The sequence below is a fragment of the Crinia signifera genome, chromosome 12 (genome assembly GCF_055691185.1).
Source record: "Crinia signifera chromosome 12, ASM5569118v1, whole genome shotgun sequence".
In the NCBI taxonomy this organism is placed as follows: Eukaryota; Metazoa; Chordata; class Amphibia; order Anura; family Myobatrachidae; genus Crinia; species Crinia signifera.
The window spans coordinates 7,828,764-7,847,685 of record NC_139228.1 but is presented as its reverse complement, the minus strand read 5'-3'; the positions used below and the strand labels follow the sequence as shown (position 1 = coordinate 7,847,685).

General features: G+C 46.4%; 1 protein-coding gene across 1 annotated transcript in view; it reads right to left on the bottom strand.

The window, feature by feature from the left end:
• LOC146050293 (scavenger receptor cysteine-rich type 1 protein M130-like) overlaps positions 1–18,706 on the bottom strand; it is a 28,559-nt gene extending 9,853 nt beyond the window's left edge. The window contains exons 1-2 of the mRNA XM_083167222.1: positions 18,530–18,706; positions 5,419–5,730 (exon numbers count right to left, since the gene is read on the bottom strand). Coding sequence (XP_083023348.1) covers positions 5,419–5,730; positions 18,530–18,581 — 364 coding nt within the window. The 5' untranslated portion in view covers positions 18,582–18,706. The remainder of the gene's footprint in view (positions 1–5,418; positions 5,731–18,529) is intronic.
• Between the last annotated feature and the right edge of the window lie 216 nt (positions 18,707–18,922).

Below are 18,922 nucleotides of genomic sequence, written 5' to 3'. Positions count from 1 at the left end.
TTGGTGGCCAGTGGTGCCAGGAATATATACATTGCTGGCATGTGCCAGCAATGTATATATTACTGCCTTTAAACATTGGTGGTCAGCGGCTGCGTGTGATACATACACGCACTGTGGAGCAGGGGGAAGATGCAGCCAGTAAGCCGGGGGTGGGGCGTTCGGACGGGGGGCGGGGCGCTCCGGTGTGCCTTGTAGCCGGGCGGGGGAGAGGAGTCTGCTGCGTGCAGCAGGTCTGCAGCGTGTGCCGTGTGAGCCGGGCAGCGTGGGAGCGAGGAGGGGTGAGTATAAGCAGGGGGAGGGAGCGGGCGGTCAGCTGGGCTGAAAGTCTGTGATCTTTCAGCCCGGCTGCCGTACACATTTAGCGATGATGGCTAAAAAAACAGCCATCATCGCTAGATGTGCTGGTAAAACCAGCAGACTGCCCACCTCGGTAGCGATGATGCGGGAGCGCGCATCATCGCTAGTCGGGAATCTCTGGCCCATACACACTAGACGATTTTGAGCTGAAAATCGGTCAAAACACCCGTTTTGACCGATTTTCAGCTCAAAATCGTCAAGTGTGTATGGGCCTTTAGGAAGAATAGCCTCTGCTGCATCTTCATTCTAGCACCCTGCATCTCTCACATCATGTGTGGGTGCTCTTCCCTTCCTTATGGGTGAAACGGCCGTAGGCTAATATTGGGCTGTTATGTGATCCTGAAAATATGATTATAATGGGTACTTATATGTTAGTTGGCAGCCCACTAAGCCATTTGCTTAGTTTTCCGCATCCCCTCGCAGGGCTCGCCACGCTTCAGGCTCGGTGGCTCGCCACCAGGGCTATTTTTCTGCAGGCTCCAGCAGGAACTGTGGCCCTTATTCTAGTTCACTCTTTCTGACAAAAAATGTCTTATATGGACAAAACCATGTGCACTGCAGGTGAGGCAGGTGTAAAACCCCACCCAAATCTAATTATCTCTGCACAAGTAACACCTGCCTCACCTGCAGTGCACATGGTTTTGTCCATCTAAGAAATATTTTGTCAGAAAGAGTGAACTAGAATAAGGGCCACAGTTCCTGCTGGAGCCTGCAGAAAAATAGCCCTGCTCGCCACACTATATAAAATCATCTCCATGCCAACATGTATAGTGGGGGTATGAGCGTACTAACTATAGTGGACACCCAACTAACATATAAGTACCTTATAATGTATATGTGGCAGTCAGATAGAATGTACACAGAAATGTAATTGACTAAAGCACATTGTGGTGGTGAAGCACTCAGAACAGAGTGATGGAGACTCACATTGAAACAGAATAGTGTTCTCACTCATGCTGGGATTATTGTATCAGAATTTCTAACATCTTAGCAAAAGTTGTTACTTTTATATTAGTATTATTTTGTATTATTATCAGCACAGTACACTGCTGTATTAACAAGCAGCAGCCCTGAATGTACCCAGGATATATGGGGACAGCAGCATAAAATAAATATAATAAGATATGTAAAAAGAAAGGGGGAAATCGCACCAAATAGTGATCACTTTAGATCCAGCGACACCACACTGAATACAATTCCAGGTAGAAGAATATAGTACCTTTAGCGATATGTGTACATACTGTATGTAGGTTTAGCAATGTGTTGAAATACAATTTTGGCATGTGAACATCTGAGTGACTGCAAACAACTGAGGGGAGTAACTCTTCTCTGCCAAATTATTCTTCATCTCAGACTGGGAACACCTGAGATATTGTGTTTAGCATCTGACTGGCCACAGCTAACAAGAAGTATAGCTAATTACTAAAATACTTCTATATAACATTAGGAGGACAAATACATAATGGCTCATTAGGAATATTATTTGAAAACACAATTTTCTTACTTTTTCTCTTTCCCTTCTTTTAATATTTCACCGTTTGAGTTTACAATATTGAACAATTTTATATTGGGACTGATCCCAGTGCACCATCTTTTTTGTTACAGCATTGAAAGACTGTTGGTGACTCATGCGGCACCCCATTATAGTACCATAGTAGAATTCCAAGTAAAAAAAACTGTCTGTTTAAACTGTCACGGTCACTCATGGCCACCACCAGCGGGTGCGCTACTCACACACTCAGCGGCTGCTCTCCTTGCGCTGGATGGGGGTCTGATGCCTTGCTGGAGGTTGGTGGTCTTGACAGTGGACCATTGGCAGCGGCCTGGGGGAGGTGTATGGTGTGGTTTCTGGTAGGTACCGCCATCTTGGATTTGGGCAAAAGTGCCATTGGCCAGTCTCCTACCCTTTCCTGTACTTCCTGACTTTCAGCCTATAGGAGGTTATATAGCGTGGCATTTCTGACCCACAAGCTGTCAGTCCAAAGTGTCTCCTCAGCTGTGCACTACCTGTAGCCTGCAGATTTCCTTGGCCTATGCTGGTGCGTCTGCTCAAACTGCCACGGTTTCTTCCTGAGGTCCGGTTCTGTCAAACCTGCTGATGATACCTTTTTGCTCCTTTAGGTGTTAGTACCCATCTGCACAAGTGGACAACCCAGTGCTACCTCTGTCCTTTTGGCTCCTCCCCCTATGCCAATCTACAAATCATCTGAATTCAGCTAAGACTTATTTCTTTCTTATATTTCAAAGCCCAAGCAGTTATCAGAGACGTTATTTTAAGTCCAAGACAGTGGCGGATTCAGGGGGGGGGCACCTGGGCACGTGCCCCCCTGTCATTGCATTTTGTAGCTGAGGACCAGGGCTTTCCAATGAGCCCAGCCTCGTGTCTCTAGCCCCCCGGGAACCAGAGATATCGCCTGGCAAAGCTGTAACGTTTTTTCCCCATAGGATAATATGGGCCCCGTCAATTCCGACCCCCACCCGATTCCGACGGCTGCCAGTTCCCCCCCTGGCACCACAGAAGCTTGTGGTTGATCTCATTCAATTCCAAATCGCTGGGCCTTCAATATGATACCAGGCTGGTCCATATCGGTCAATCGGTTCCAGAAATATTTAGTGTAAACTAATTTTTTTATTTTTGAAATGTAATTTCATGGCTGTTCATGTTCTTTGAGGGCAGATTACTCTGGAACCAAACGTTCCAGTTTCACTGGACCAAAATCATTCAAAGCCCACTCAAAAGTTCTTCAATATGATACTTGTCTCATGTAAATCAGTTGGTTCCGAAGATATAGCCGGTTAAATAAGATAACTGGTTAAAGGGGGGGAGGGGTGGTTTTCTCTCCCCCTCACACCAGAAAATGCAGGGACTAGGCTGGTGTAAAAGGGGCCAACCTGGGAATGCATTTTCTGGTGTGAAAGGGGTATTATTTCAAATAGCCGGGACCTGCAGTGCTCTGAATACAGCCAGGCTCTGCCACTGTCAGTGGCTATCACTTCTGCCTGGCGGCGGCTGTCCCCCGTTTACCGCGAGCATGTATTCCCCTTGACAATGAGCATGTAATCCCACATGGCAATGAGCATGGAACCTCTGGCAATGAGCATGGAACCCTTGGCAATGAACATGTAGATAAGCAGCACTTATGTAGCATAATTTTTAATAGGCATTATGGTGTTTGACATAATACATAATGGACATAATGGCGTGTAACTTAACGTGTAATGGACATTATGGTGTAAATGTTTAATGCGCGCCTTTGGTGGACAATGTTCCTGTTATGAAACGTATTGTGAATTTTGGCTTAATCTGTGTGGCATTATGTGAATTCTGGCTCAATCCGTGTGGCATTATGTGAATTTTGGCTCAATCCGTGTGGCATTATGTGAATTTTGTCACAATCCGTGTGGCATTATGTGAATTTTGGCTCAATACTTGTGGCATTATGTGAATTTTGGCTCAATCCGTGTGGCATTATGTGAATTTTGGCTCAATACGTGTGGCATTATGTGAATTTTGACACAATCCATGTGGCATTATGTGAATTTTGGCTCATTCCATTGGCATGTGTAAGGGGCAAGTATAATGGGGTCTAGTATTTTGTTGCATAATGTGTAGAAGTTGTATATGGTGTTGTACACTACACTCAAGGACACGCCCCCTGTTGAGTGGCCACACCCCATTTTCCAGAGCGCGCCTTCGGCGCGCGCACAACTACATCCTTCACTTTTGTCGCCATGGTGGGCCTGCGTACTTTAAATGCCAGGGCCTATTTTTAACCCTATTCCCACCCTCTCTCTGCCGCTCTCTTAGCATGTACACTGGCACCACTAACACCGCCCCTCCCCCACCTAAACCCTCTTTTATCATGGTGCCCCCCCTGTCATTTTATCCTGGATCCGCCCCTGGTCCAAGAAGTCATAGTTTGTTATTATTCAAAGTCCAAGAATATATTGTGATTTTTGTTATTTTCAGTCCAAGAGACTGATAGAGACTTATTATTTTTTGAGACTTTATAGAGACTGTTATTATTTCTTAGAAGTCTTGTCTTGTATTTTCTAAGTTGGCTTGTAATCTTTCAAGATTTTCATCAAACCTGCATGCGTCAATCCTAAATCATCTGTCTCCATTACTCCTGCTACACCTGCTACAGTTTGCAAACTCACCCCCCCCCCCCCAATGTCACAACCAGTTGGGTGCTAGGGTGTTCAGTGCCCCCTGCAAGCTTTACATATATGGCCTGCTACGGACCCACCGGACGCTTCCTCAGATATACGTCAATCTGAGCAGCTATGGTCGTGACTGGCGTTCACTTTGGACACACAAGTCCCCTCTATGAGGTACGCTGCCACCAGCAGGCTTGATTTAGCGCGTTCAAATTTGCACAAGTGCGCCTTGCTACCCTGACCACACAATACAGTATTAAACAAAGTAACGTTGACCACTCGCCGTTGGCTAAAGAAAAGGTCCTAAGAACACAAAACCAGAACTGGGAATTATATATGATTTATTCCTAGAAATACTACAGAGCTTTAGTGATTAAAATGGTTACAAGATATTACAATGATTTTAAAAGTACACACAAGAGAAATGCAGCCAGGCAGAGTGATCCACCCGTCCGCGGTGCTTCTATTTCAGATGATTTGCTGGGCCCAACTCGCAAGCCAATCGGTAGTGCTGTCAGCCTGGCAGCCAATTAGGCAGCCATGGCTCCTGATTGGCTGCTGGTCCACGATCTCTGATTGGCTTACAAGCGGGGCCTGGCACGTCATTTGAAATAGCCGCACCTTGGATGGACCTGGTCTGAGAGAGAAAGCCGGGTTTCCCACTGCTCCTTCCCCATTTTCTCCTTTTATATTTAAGCAGACTGCAGGCAGGGACAGACACAGCAGTGCAAGGTGACTGGATGTATACAGAACCATTCCGCCTCCAAAATGGAACTGACGTAATGCAGGTGACCCCAGCATCCAACATCTCTCATACATAGTAGTTGGCCAATCCTGTAGTCATGTCTCATTCCCCTGAATAGTAACTGTATACCATATTACATAGCTGTTATACAGTACCTGAGCAGGTGACCCCGGCATCCATCTTCTCTGTAGCTGTGGTGTTGTACATAGCAGTAGTACAATCCTGTAGTGAGGTCTCATTCCCCTGACAGGTAACTGTATACCATACTATAGAGCTGTTATACGTTGGTGCCTCAGTGACGAATGCATCATCTGCATCATCGCAGAGTAACTGTCTGCATACAACCTGGGCATCATTTATGGTCCAATCATCATCCAGGACTCTACCCCAGGTGTCATTTCTCAGAGCCTCCACTCTCCCGGCACAGCGGCTCTCTCCACCAATCAGACGCATTGTTGGATCATATCCTGTGGACAAAGCAGTAAAATTTATGATTCTCGATTTTATCTTCCTTAAGTTGTTTTGCTGCTTGTTTTTCCCCTTTAGTTACGTTGTAGTTTATTTTTTTCTTGCCTGGTAATTTGCTTATATCCTGTCTCAATATTAGCTCCTTTCACATCATTGGATAGAATGTCTCATTTTGATTTTAGTTGTGTGTATTTAAATGTATCAGGTTCTTTTGTTGATATGGTTTGATTCCGTTGTGAATCTTTGTTGAATTTTTTGGTACTTATGTAGTATCTGGACTCCCGATTATCGCATCCCATCCGACCAAATCGCATGCGATGGACCCGATTTTTCCATAGGATTCTATGGGGAAAAGGGTCCTTTTCATTTCCCCACTATCCAACTACGCATGGAGTTGGATATAAACCTGTGGCGAGCGCAGCGAGCCACTGAGCCCGAAGCGTGGCGAGGGGACGCGGATTCGTTACTCAGTCCATTTTAACATTGAATCCTATAAAAAAATAGGGTCCATCGCATCGCATGCGATTTGGTCGCATGCGATGTGATGCGATGGACCCGATTTTTTAATCGGGCGTCCAGATACTACATAAGTACCAATTTTTTTATGCATAGCTTCCGGACAAATCTTTGAGTATCTATATATGCCAAATTTATTTAGGAATGGGGAGCGAACTTTAACCCTTTGCATTCAAACAGTATGATTTAAATGAATTGTATTTTTTTTATTCAAAAATGGTCTACATTGAATGTTGAACGATGTTAAATTTCTTATTTTAAAGTGTCTTACCAATGTATCTGCTACTAGCGCTAGGGTTGTTGAGCCTGAAAGGGTCAATTCTTTTTTTAAAAGCAAGATTTGGTCCAAAGACATTTAGGCACATGGTTGCCGCCAAAATAATACCATTTCCTGTGCCCAAGTTTTACACAGTTTAATAAAGTTTTTTAATCCTTTTTTAATAGCGCACAGAGACTACATACCCTCACCGACTACATGCCCTCTTCCATTATTACATGCCATAAGCATGAAAGTTGGAGAGTGAGGACGGAGACCGGAAGTATGGACCTGCAATAAATGAATTGCCCGCAAACAGACCCAGAGCTGAAGCCGCATCTGAAGGTGGAGAAATCCGCAGCTTACAAGTAATAGTAAGAGATAGCTAGCACAATGCGTTCCTCAGCCAACTCCCCACTGCACAACGGCAAAATAAGTCAGCTCCATTTATCCGGACTCCGCACCTGATCTTTTAAGAGAGCCGTATACAATGATTTTATATACACACACTTTTGTTTTGGTATACCATGCCTGAGGAAGAGACCTAAGAAGTCTCGAAAGCTTGCATTTTAACAACATTTATTTTTGTTAGCCATTAAAAGGTATCATATTTGCTAGATTGCTATTTTGTTTTTCTCACTGAGGAACAATAAAACTTTTGTTTTGGTATTGAAACACATTATTTTAAACGCTTTGGTTTTTATTTTTTTAAATGTCCGTTTAATCCCTACAAAGCTGCTATACACATCAACAAGCGCAGGAGGCTAATAGCCTTGTATAGACATGTAAGAGCAGTTGGTGGGTCAGAATGTGTAAGAATAGCTGTTGGGCGTGTAGCATGTGGCGTGATCTGCCAAATAATAGGTGGTGAGTAAGCCCAGGTGGTGGTAGAGAGGCCAATCCTGAGGCAGTTTTTCAATCCCAGGAATCGGAATTGAAAAATATTACATCCCGGGGATATTACATCCCAGGATGCAGCGGCAGGTGGTACAGACTGGAACAGGGCAGGAGATAGGGGTGCCCCTGAAAGCAGGCGGCCGGATTCGGGGGGGGGTCACGCCGGAAGTGGCAGGCAGCATTGGCGTGGTCTGCGTGACCACTAACGGTCATGCTGCGCAGAGCCACATGCAGGAGTCAGGAACAGCCGGGCAATGTCTGAGCGGGTGCTCAGATACTGCCCGGCATTAGACTGCATGCGCAGTCTAATTTCAAAATACCGTGAATGCCGATATTTCAATCCCAGGATTGGAGTTTCCAGTTGCCAGATCTTGGGATCCCGCTGATCTGGTGGGAAGTGCTTGTGAGATGGGTTGGTGTGTTAGAAGAGCTTGTGGGTCAGGGGTTATATGTTAGTAGAGCTGATGGTCAATAGAGATAGAGTGAGAACTACTGGTGTGCATGGAGATTCATGTTAAAAAAATGGTGTACCAAGTGGGACAACATCTTGAGCCAGAGTGGGGTGATAGTGGGCAAGTGTAATAAAGTTTTGTCTGTAGTGATAGTGTTCGAACAGACCAGGTGGGCGAGGGGGTAGTGCATGAAAACAGCCAAACAACTGGTAGGCAGGGGGTGCTTTGTGAGAAGAGCTGGTGAGCTCAATCATACATTACCTGAGCAGCTCACCCTGCACATGATGGGCAATGCTATAGTCACAGACACAGTACTGGTAGTATATATGTCATACAGTACCTGAGCAGCTCACCCAGCACATGATGGGCAATGCTATAGTCACAGACACAGTACTGGTAGTATATATATCATACAGTACCTGAGCAGCTCACCCAGCACATGATGGGCAATGCTATAGTCACAGACACTGTACTGGTAGTATATATATCATACAGTCCCTGAGCAGATCACCCAACACATGATGGGCAATGCCATAGTCACAGACACTGTACTGGTAGTATATATATCATACAGTACCTGAGCAGCTCACCCAGCACATGATGGGCAATGCTATAGTCACAGACACTGTACTGGTAGTATATATATCATACAGTACCTGAGCAGCTCACCCAGCACATGATGGGCAATGCTATAGTCACAGACACTGTACTGGTAGTATATATATCCTACAGTCCCTGAGAAGATCACAGGCACCAGCACATGATGGGCAATGCTATAGTCACAGTAGTAGTAGTAGTACGTTTATTTATAAGGCGCTGCAAAGTGTCCGCAGCGCCGTACATAGCAAACAAGAAAACAAATTACAAGGTAACGTACAGGGTGTGATGATAAAATACAGTATAAATAGGGGTATAGCTGGTAGAACTAAAATCAGCATCAGTTCTGAAGTAGGTGTGGAAATTGTCGAGGAGACTGAAGATGAGGTAGAGGAAGGGAAGAACAGGACAGGAGCACAGGTGAGGTAATGAGGTAGGGTGAGGAAGGAGGACCCTACTCATAAGAGTTAACAGACTAAAAGGAGGTGGGTGGACGAACAAAAAACAATAGGATAAGTAGGAACGGAGGGGAACGGAGGCAGGATAGGAGGATCAAAAGAGGTTAGGAGGAGGGATAGGCTAGTCGAAAAAAGTTTTGAGTGGGTTTTGAGGGAGCGCTTGAAGGAGGTAAGGGAATCAGAAAGCTTGATGGGTGGCGGGAGGTTGTTCCAGTGCAGGGGGGCAGTGCGAAAGAAGTCTTGGACACGGGAGTGGGAGGAGGTGATTAGGTGAGAGGTCAGTCGGCGGTCAGCGATGGAGCGAAGAGGACGGGAGGGAGTGTGGATAGAGATCAATGAAGAGAGGTAAGGAGCGGTGGAGGAGGAGAGAGCCTTGTAGGTGGTGGTGAGGAGTTTAAAGAGAACTCGGAAAGGAATGGGGAGCCAGTGAAGAGATAGACAGAGGGGGGAGGCGGAGGTAGAGTGGCGGGAGAGGAAGATGAGCCTAGCAGCAGCGTTAAGAATGGATTGGAGAGGTGCGAGGCGGGTGAGAGGTAGCCCAGAGAGAAGGATGTTGCAGTAGTCAAGGCGGGAGATGACAAGAGAATGAATGAGAATTTTGGTCGCGTCAGTGGAGAGGAATGGTCTGATGCGCGAGATGTTGCGGAGGTGAAAGTGGCAAGACTGTGAGAGAGCAGGAATGTGGGGGGTGAAAGAGAGGGAGGAGTCAATGATGACTTCGAGGCAGCGCGTTTGGTCGGTGGAGGTGATCTCGGTTTCACCAATGCTGATGGAGATAGTGGGAGAAGAGGGGATGTTCGAGGGATGGAAGATTAGAAGTTCAGTTATAGCCATGCTTAGTTTCTGGAAGCGGGTCATCCAGGCTGAGCTGGCCGTGAGGCATTCGGAGACCTTGGACAGGAGTGATGGGGATAGGTCGGGGAGGAGAGATAGATTAGGGTATCATCAGCATAAAGGTGGTAATGAAAACCATAGGAGCTGATGAGGGTGCCCAGAGAGGTGGTGTAGAGGGAGAAGAGGGGAGGGCCAAGGACTGACCCTTGTGGAACACCGACTGGCTGCGGGGTAGTAGGAGAGGAGGAGCTCGGAGTGGAGACGGAGAAGGAGCGATCGGAGAGGTATGAGGTGAACCAGGAGAAGATCGTGCCAGTGATGCTAAAGGAGCGGAGGGTGTTGAGCAGGAGAGGGTGGTCAACAGTGTCAAAGGCAGCCGACAGATCAAGCTGGATGAGGATAGAGAAGAGGCCTTTGGATTTAGCCGATAGTAGATCGTTAGTGATTTTGGTCAGGGCAGTTTCAGTGGAATGTAAAGGGCGGAACCCGGATTGGAGGGGGTCTAGAATGGAGTTAGCAGTAAGGTGGCTTAGGAGACGATTATAGGTCAGGCGTTCTAGGAGCTTGGAGGCAAAAGGGAGGAGGGAGATGGGCCTGTAGTTGGATGGAGAGTTGGGGTCCAGATTTGTTTTTTTGAGAATTGGGGAGACAAGAGCGTGTTTGAAGGAGGAAGGGAAGATCCCAGAGGATAGGGAAAGATTAAAGAGGTGAGCCAGATGAGAGCAGACTGACGGACTGAGACGACGGAAAATATTGGAGGGGATAGGATCGAGCGGGCAGGTGGAGGGAGAAGCGGATTGAAGGATAGAGTGGACTTCAGCAGCAGTGGTGGGGAAAATGAGGACAGGGGTTTGAAGGAGGGGAGTGGAGATGTAGGAGGGGAGGAGGGAGAGGGTGAGGTCATGGCAGCAGTGATGGCAGTCCTGAGAGAGGAGATTTTGGTTGAAAAGTAGGTAGCAAAATCAGCGGCTACGATGGAGGATGGAAGAGCTGGAGGAGGGGGGGAGAGCAAGGAGTTGAAGGTGGCGAAGAGCCTGCGGGGATTGGATGATTGGGAAAGGATGAGGGACTTAAAGTAGGATTCCTTGGCCAGAGCAAGGGCAGAGCTGAAGGAGGAAAGAATGAATTTGAAATGGAGATAATCCGCAAGGGAGCGTGATTTCTTCCAGAAGCGCTCAGCAGTGCGAGAGCACTTTTTAAGGAATCAGGTGATAGGCGAGTGCCACGGTTGGGGGTTGGAGCAACACTGTACTGGTAGTATATATATCATACAGTACCTGAGCAGATCACACCAGCATCCTTCTCATGCTCACAATTGTTCTCTCCCCATTTCCTGTGACGGCAATGCCATAGAGCCAGTTCATTTCCAGAACACCTTATGTCATCCATCCAGATCCTCCCAGTTCCTGGGCCATGTAATTTAGCCGATGTTATTCCTAAGACTTCACCACAATTTAGTTGTCTACAAACAACGCCAGCAGCCAATCTGTTCCAGTCATCATTACAGACTGTGCCCCACTCTCCTTTGTGATAGACTTCCACTCTGCCAGCACATCTGCTGGGGCTAGCGGCCAGCCGCAGCCGTTTGCTGTCTGCATTAGGAGACAGGACATAATGGTATTACTATGTGTAAGGTCACCGACATAATGACCCCTTACAATGCAACACTCATTCTCTAGTACATGTAACGTGTTAATCTAGAGACTGGGATACACCGTGGGCACACATGCAGCCTACCTACAGTATATAGTAGTGTTACTCATGATAATAAAGGCTGGGTATTTATTACTACCACAAGATAAATGTTATTTGTTAATACATAGATATGATAAACTGTTTTCTGTGTCCTAAGTGGTAGGCAACATAGGAACGAGCTTGGACTCGCCCCTGTACAGCGGAGAACTGGACAACATTTGTTATATTTCCGTGAGTCGCAAGATGAAAGGCAGTCGCCTTGTAGGCAGGATTTTTATTGCTCAGTCTTAATAAAAGACTCTTGGCACACATTGCTCAGTGTGGGCACCATACAGGTGTATACTGTAAGATGTCACAGAAGATGTACATTTATCCCAGTGCTCATAGTTCCCTTTATACTTATCCACACACATAATACCCCAAGTGGAAGTCCCACCCTGTGTTCTTTACCCAATGAAGTTTCATGTCTTGTGCACATTCATATTTCACATTGTCCCTTATGGACGGTGAGGAGTGGTCACTCCTCTGTGCCTCAAGGTGCCCACACACGGGCACCTTGAGGCAATGCCTCGCAATGCGTGCTCCCGTGTAGTCCATATGCAAGGCAAAACAGTATGTGCAAGCAGCTATTTTTAACCTAGATCGCATGTACCCTGTCATCGACTATTGTAGTGTAGTCAAAAATCGGTTGTAGTTCAAATCGCACCAAGTGTACAGTCCAAATTGTATGGCTCAATTCTCACCAATCACACGTCTCACCGTGTGCGGCACCATAAACCCATCTGGGTTGTTAGTCACAGCCGAGGAGCCAGCTAGACTGGGATGAAAAAAGTTTTCTGATAAATGAACTTCCAGGAATCCGCTCTAGCCTGAATCCAAGCTCCAGAGATGGACAACCAAGGTCTCTCGGCAGAGTCCCCTGGCTACATGAGGTAGTCTCGGGAATTCAGCCATCCACACAGCGCTCAGAATTTCCTCTAGACCACAAGGGAGAAACGCAGGTGCACTTTTCCTTTAAAATACATTAACATTTAAATACATTATACAGAGGTCCCAGCACAGTGCTCGCAAAGTATACATTTTAAACAATTTTTATATTTTTGGACTCTTGTTTATTTTTAACACTTGACTCACTTTTTTTTGTTTATTCTGTTTTTATTAGTAGTTATAGTCAGAAACAGTAACCGATAAATGGTACAGCCATCAAGAAATAGCAAAATTTCTCAAGAGTAAATTAGTGACCACTACAACCGAGGTAAACGTAAAAACTCGATGGCATAAAAAAACAATCATAAAAGTAGAAAAACATTAGTAGAGAGAGAGGGAGGGGGAGACGCTGAATAGGGATGAGAGAGGAGGGAGTAGAATGAATCATCAAATTGTAAATATTCCGAAATGTCAATTAGTAAGAGGACATATAGGTTTTATAATCGCCTGAGGATTTGTTTTCCAACCAGGACAACCAAGTCTAGGAGAAGTTGAAAGACCTACCTAGAGCAGAGTGTAAGATATCCTCCATTAGATATCCTCCATTGACATGGCAAGATTGATTCATTTATGAGGTTTAGTGGCTTTCCAGTAGCCTGGGACGACTGAGAAGAGATTATATTCTCCTAGTGGATTGTGGTGGTGAATGAGTAGGGAAACCTGTAGAATACCTAGAATTTGTTGGTAAACAATAATCTCAGACCAATGTTTTGACAAGCAGAGGGATCCCACTATATATGACTTGAGGTCCCCACAGTGGAGACACATTTTCACGTTCTGTGAATCTGGTGAAGGACCAGCTGGAGTGTAGCGGAAGCTGGGTGCTTTAATATAGGGTTGTTGCATGGACAACGGATCAGGAAGAGACCAGCTATTAAAGGTAGACTTTTAATGAAAAGAGTCTTGCACACAATAATGATGGTGAGGAAACAATGATGATAAAGATGAAGGATCTGAAGATGATGAAGCCAATAAAGATGAAGCTATTTGCTTGAGTGAGGTCGTGGCTGCCGAGAACCAGGGATACCGGGCCACTGAGGATAACCGTCGGGACGTGATGAAACTGGACCACACCTTTGGGGTGTTAACCTTAATGTCAACTCTGATCCCTATAGGCGGCAGTGTAGAGTCCGTGGTAGTACTTGGAATATTGCAGTGAACGACCAGCAAGTGTAGCGAGGTAGAGCAGGCTTCACACGGAGAACTGAGAGTCAGGCTGTAGCCGGGAGTAGCTGCAGAATTGTCTGGAGATGTGCAGGGAGCTGCTATCTGTAGGACAACATTGTACTGACTGCCGGTCTGGCTCAGCTTGCCAGAATTTATGCGCTGAGCTGTGCAATGATTGGCCCAGGTTGATGACATCACGGCTTGTGCAGTGAGGAATAGGTTCCAGACACCAACAAGATGGCCGCCGCCTATAGGGCGACACTATACAGCCGGCAAGGAGTACTACGCGGAGGCGCTGCAGCCGGCGCTTCCCAACCTGAGGCCCAGGAGGACGCGGACGCCATCATGGCGGACCCCGCCACATGCCGCTGGGAGCCAGGACGCCAGGACACCGCAGGCCAGGACCGCCACCCGGATGAGGAATAGGCGCCATGGTGGAGGACATAGCGCCAGGGCACTGCAGGTCAGGGACAGCACTGGAAGCGAGGTTAAACACCATGGTGGTTGTGACAGACATCTCATGAACTAGAGGTTGATGGGAACATTGAGTGTAGTAGGGAAGGATCTCTATACCAACGCATCAGGATCTTATATTGCTTTTCTTTTGTTGTAGTACAGATATACAGTAGCCCAAGCTTCTGAAAAATATGTTGCAGTCCCGTGTCTTGTAATAACCAATTCTCTCTCCCAAGTTGTAGCCCAAAGTGGTATAGAAGAGGCTCTTGTTTAATTAGTAATAATTGGGAAAGAGTAGATACTGCTTGAGTGGGGGAGGAGTGAGAAACAGATTTTCTTAAATAAGGTAAGGTTTCTCTTGGCCAAAGTCAACCTATTTTTTTGTAATGAGAAAGTGATGTAGTTGTAGGAACTTCCATAAAAACAGGTTGGGGTGTGGGCCATTTCTCATTTATTTCTAAAAGAAAGTTTAAAACCAGAAGTGGACACCTGCTGGCCAACTTAAAAAATCCCTCAGAGGTCCAAGAAGGTTAATGTGATGGACGAATACCCATCTCAAAGACAGGGTTAGCTAAAAAAGAATTAAGTAGATCAAAGGTGGAAAATTATGCATGCTTGGTGATATTGTGGGATGGGTGGACCAGGCAGGTGAACAATGTTTAAGTGCCATATTTATTTAGGTGGTTTGCAAGATGCGGTGGTCTCCTGCCGGATTAGTGGACTCTTTGCCAGGACGAAGGGATGAGAGATGGGTTATGTAAAGGCCCCCATACGACTTCCCCCTGAGCTTCTCCGGCAGCTCCCCGGGGGAGCTTGATAAGATTGGCACTTGATGTGCCATTTTTTACATGTGATAAATCGTCTCGATTTATCACATGTAAACCCGGGGAGCAGGGGGGGGGCTGCAGAACAGGGCTGCTGGTGGGGGGCGCTGCTAAGGCAGCGTGCAGGGGATGCTGCGGGGGACAGTGACAGAGCCGGGAGCTGTCAGTGCTGTAAAAATTGCTGACTGGCTGAGAGAGCGCTCAGCCAATCACAGGCTGCCCATTCATTGGATGTGCTTTTTTTTTCCAGCGCTGGCAGCTTTTCCTGCCCGGCTCTTGTACTGCCAACTCTGTGTCCCCCGCAGCGCCCCCCTGTCTTACTAGCCGCGCCCCCCCCCCCCCCCCCGCATTGACGGCTCCCTGCGGAGGTAGTGTAGCCGGGGACCGCAGGCGTCGCAGAGCAGAGACTGTCGGCGCGGCGGGAGAATAGAAAGAAATCTTATTCAAAAGACCGGGCGGCCGCTGAGCTCAGCCAATCAGCGGCCGCCCGGTCTTTTGAATAGGATTTCTTCCTATTCTCCCACCGCGCCGACGGTCTCTGCTTGCGACGCCTGCGGTCCCCGCCTGCACTACCTCTGCCGGGAGCCGTCAATGCGGGGGGCGCTGGGGGGCTGTATATAAAGATATATCGGATCTGAACATCGTGGGTGCTAAAAAGCACCCATGTTGGCTCAGATTCCGATATATCTTATGTTCTGCAGGTCCGACGCCGTGATCCGATCCGATGCGCGCGGGACCGCGCATCAGATCAGATGTCAAACACATGCTATTTTAGGCCGATTTCACCCGATTTATTGGCCCAAAGGGCCGAAATCGGATGAAATCGGCCGAAAATCGCATAGTGTATGGGGGCCTTAAGACGTGTGTTTTGCTGGAGAATGTTTTCTTAAGATCAAATGGAAAGCCTCATCTATATTTTAGCTAACGTTTACATAACTAGATGGAAAAATTACTTAACAGAAAAGTTAGTGGACAATGCAGCACTATGTACCCACAGATTATCACAGATAGTATTTTATATGGGTGTTATTGCGAACTGTAGGGGAATGCTGATTACTTCCCATTAGGGGTGGCGATTGTATAATGAATAATACCTGGGAAAAGCACTAGTAAGGTCCTGGGGACCGAATTTGAGAACCTATGCTTTAGTCTACAGTATAATTATCAGGTTGCCGGAAACAGAGCCAGCCCTAGCCTAAATTACGCCCTAGGCAAGATTTTGACTGTTGCCCCCTAGCACCGCCACTAGTTCCGTCTCTGACCCTGCTCCCCTTTCCCAGCACCATCAACCCTCATAATAGCAGTCATCATTTTGGTGCCCCTACCCGCAATATTTTAAATAGACACAGCGCACCCATCCGGTGCGCAGCCCAAACAGGGGTGTGTTCTTGCTGGGAAGGGGCATGGCCACACAATAGTGACCTCAATTCAAATTATGCCACACAGTAGTGCAACTTTATTCACATTATATCATGCGATGGTGTCCCTTATTCAAGTTACATCACACAGTAGTACACCTTTACCTTATGTACATTACTCCTCATATTATTCACATTATACCCTTAGAAAAAAATCCTGAGAAAATATTGTATTTTAAGCACCTCCATGGCCACACTGCAACCCAGCACAAAGCAGTGTGTGCTGGGCAGAGGAGAAGAGCTGCAGCTGCTGCTGTCACTTAAGGGGAGGGGGCCCGGGGCCCCCACTGGGCCCGGGGCTCCCACTGGGCCCTTCCATCAGACTTTGGCCTGGGTAATTTGTACCCCCTTCCCCTTTCTCTCGTCACCCCTGATAACACAACACCGTAATGCCCCTTACATATGACCCACATTATTAATGTCCTTATAACCATAATGCCCCTTACACATTATGCCAACCTTTATTAATGCCCTTCATACACATACTGACACACATAATTCCCCTTACACATATGTTGCACATTATTAATGCCCTTATACACATGATACACATAATGCCCCTTACACATATGTCGCACATTATTAATGCCCCTTACACATATGTCGCACATTATTAATGCCCTTATACACATGACACACATTATGCTTCTTTTACATATATGTCACACATTATTAATGAATTTATACATGACACACATAATGCCCCTTAAACGTATGCCGAACACTGTTGCACAACCATCCCACCAGCAGACAGCACTCGCACAGCCACTAACACTGTGACCTCTGCTTGCATACAGATGTTTCCTCATACATCTTGCCTCAATAGGCCATGCAGCTCCTGGCCAGATCAGCTAACGTTGGGTGCCTTTTTTGCTGAAAATATGTCTTATTTGCATAGTTATGACCAGCACACACAAGGAGCTTCTGATGATTAAAATGATATGCAGCATGCCTGTATTCTGTGTGCGATTGTGGCTGTACCTGCATACGGAATGCTATGTTACAGTGATTTCCATGAATACACTATTTCATATGCAGATACAGTCTCACTCACACACAGAATATAGGCATGCTTCATATCATTTTAATCAGCAGAAGCTGCTGATGCCCCTAGGCATTCCAAATGCCCTAGGCAATTGCCTAGTTGGCCTATGCCTAAGGCCGGCTCTGGCCGGAAAGTGATGTATCCTAAATGATATACTGTACCTGAGCAGATGATCCAAGCATTCATCTTCTCTGTGGCTGTGGGGTTGTACATAGCAGTAGAACAATCCTGTAGTGAGGTCTCATTCCCCTGACAGGTAACTGTATACCATACTATAGAGCTTGTCACCGACCCACCGGTCGCTCCTCCAGATACGTCTACCTGAGCAGCTCCGGCCGTGAATGAGGTTCACTTTGGACACAGGGGTCCCCTATATAAGTTAGGCCACCACCAATGCAAGTTTGAAAGGAGGCTTGCATACGTCTGGATACACAATACAATACATAAAAATGCTATAGCGAAAACCGCCCTTTCGGCTTAAGTTCTAAGAACACAAAATTCATAACTGGAATTTATTTATTCCAAGAAATACTTCAGAGCTCAGTGATAAAAATGGTTACAAAGATGATTACAAAGATTTTAAAAGTACACACAGAAGAAATACAACTCAAACTCAAACAAAATAAAAGGGGTTGAAAAATGACAGAACTGTATCTTACACACAAGTACTAATTCTGTAGTGTGGGGATTTCACTTCCAGCCAGGGTGCTGATCCCCAAAGAAGTGCACTTTGGAGAGACGTGCAATTATACCTGCAGACTCCCTCATCCCTCCCACCTTTGGGATTTTGACCATTTCCCTGCTGGACACTAATGAATGTCCCTAGATAATTGATCCTCTTACATGAAGGATTAGTCTGCTACTTTTAAGTGATTTGAACGCATTCCTTATCCAGTGGGATGCAACAGACAGGCCCCAAGTCTGATAAGAGATCTGTATTGGAGGGGGGAGAACACCTTTCGCCTCTTGTCTGGACACTGTTGATCTAACCCCCAATCTGATTTATGTGGGGTCTCAGACCCTAACTTTAGAGAACTCTACAGATTGTCACTCTGAGGGAATACAGAACCAACCTCCCTGGGTCACCAACAGTTCACCAGTACAGAAGAAATACATTGGTAGCATGCATAATAATAACAGGAGACATGATTTATTCGCTCACGTGATCGGATTGGGACAGATCTGTTATACAGTACCTGAGCAGATGATCCAAACATCCATCTTCTCTGTAGCTGTGGGGTTGTACATAGCAGTAGGACAATCCTGTAGTGAGGTCTCATTCCCCTGACAGGTAACTGTATACCATACTATAGAGCTGTTATACGTTGGTGCCTCAGTGACGAATGCATCCTCTGCATCACCGCAGTGTAACTGTCTGCATACAACCCAGGCATCATGTATGGTCCAATCATCATCCAGGACTCTACCCCAGGTGTCATTTGTCAGAGCCTCCACCCTCCCGGCACAGTGGCTCTCTCCACCAATCAGACGCAAGGTTTTATTGCCCCCTGTGTGCAAAGTAATAACACAGAATAAGGACAATGGTGCAGTTAGAAATATACTAGATAGATAACAAATACTTACGAAGG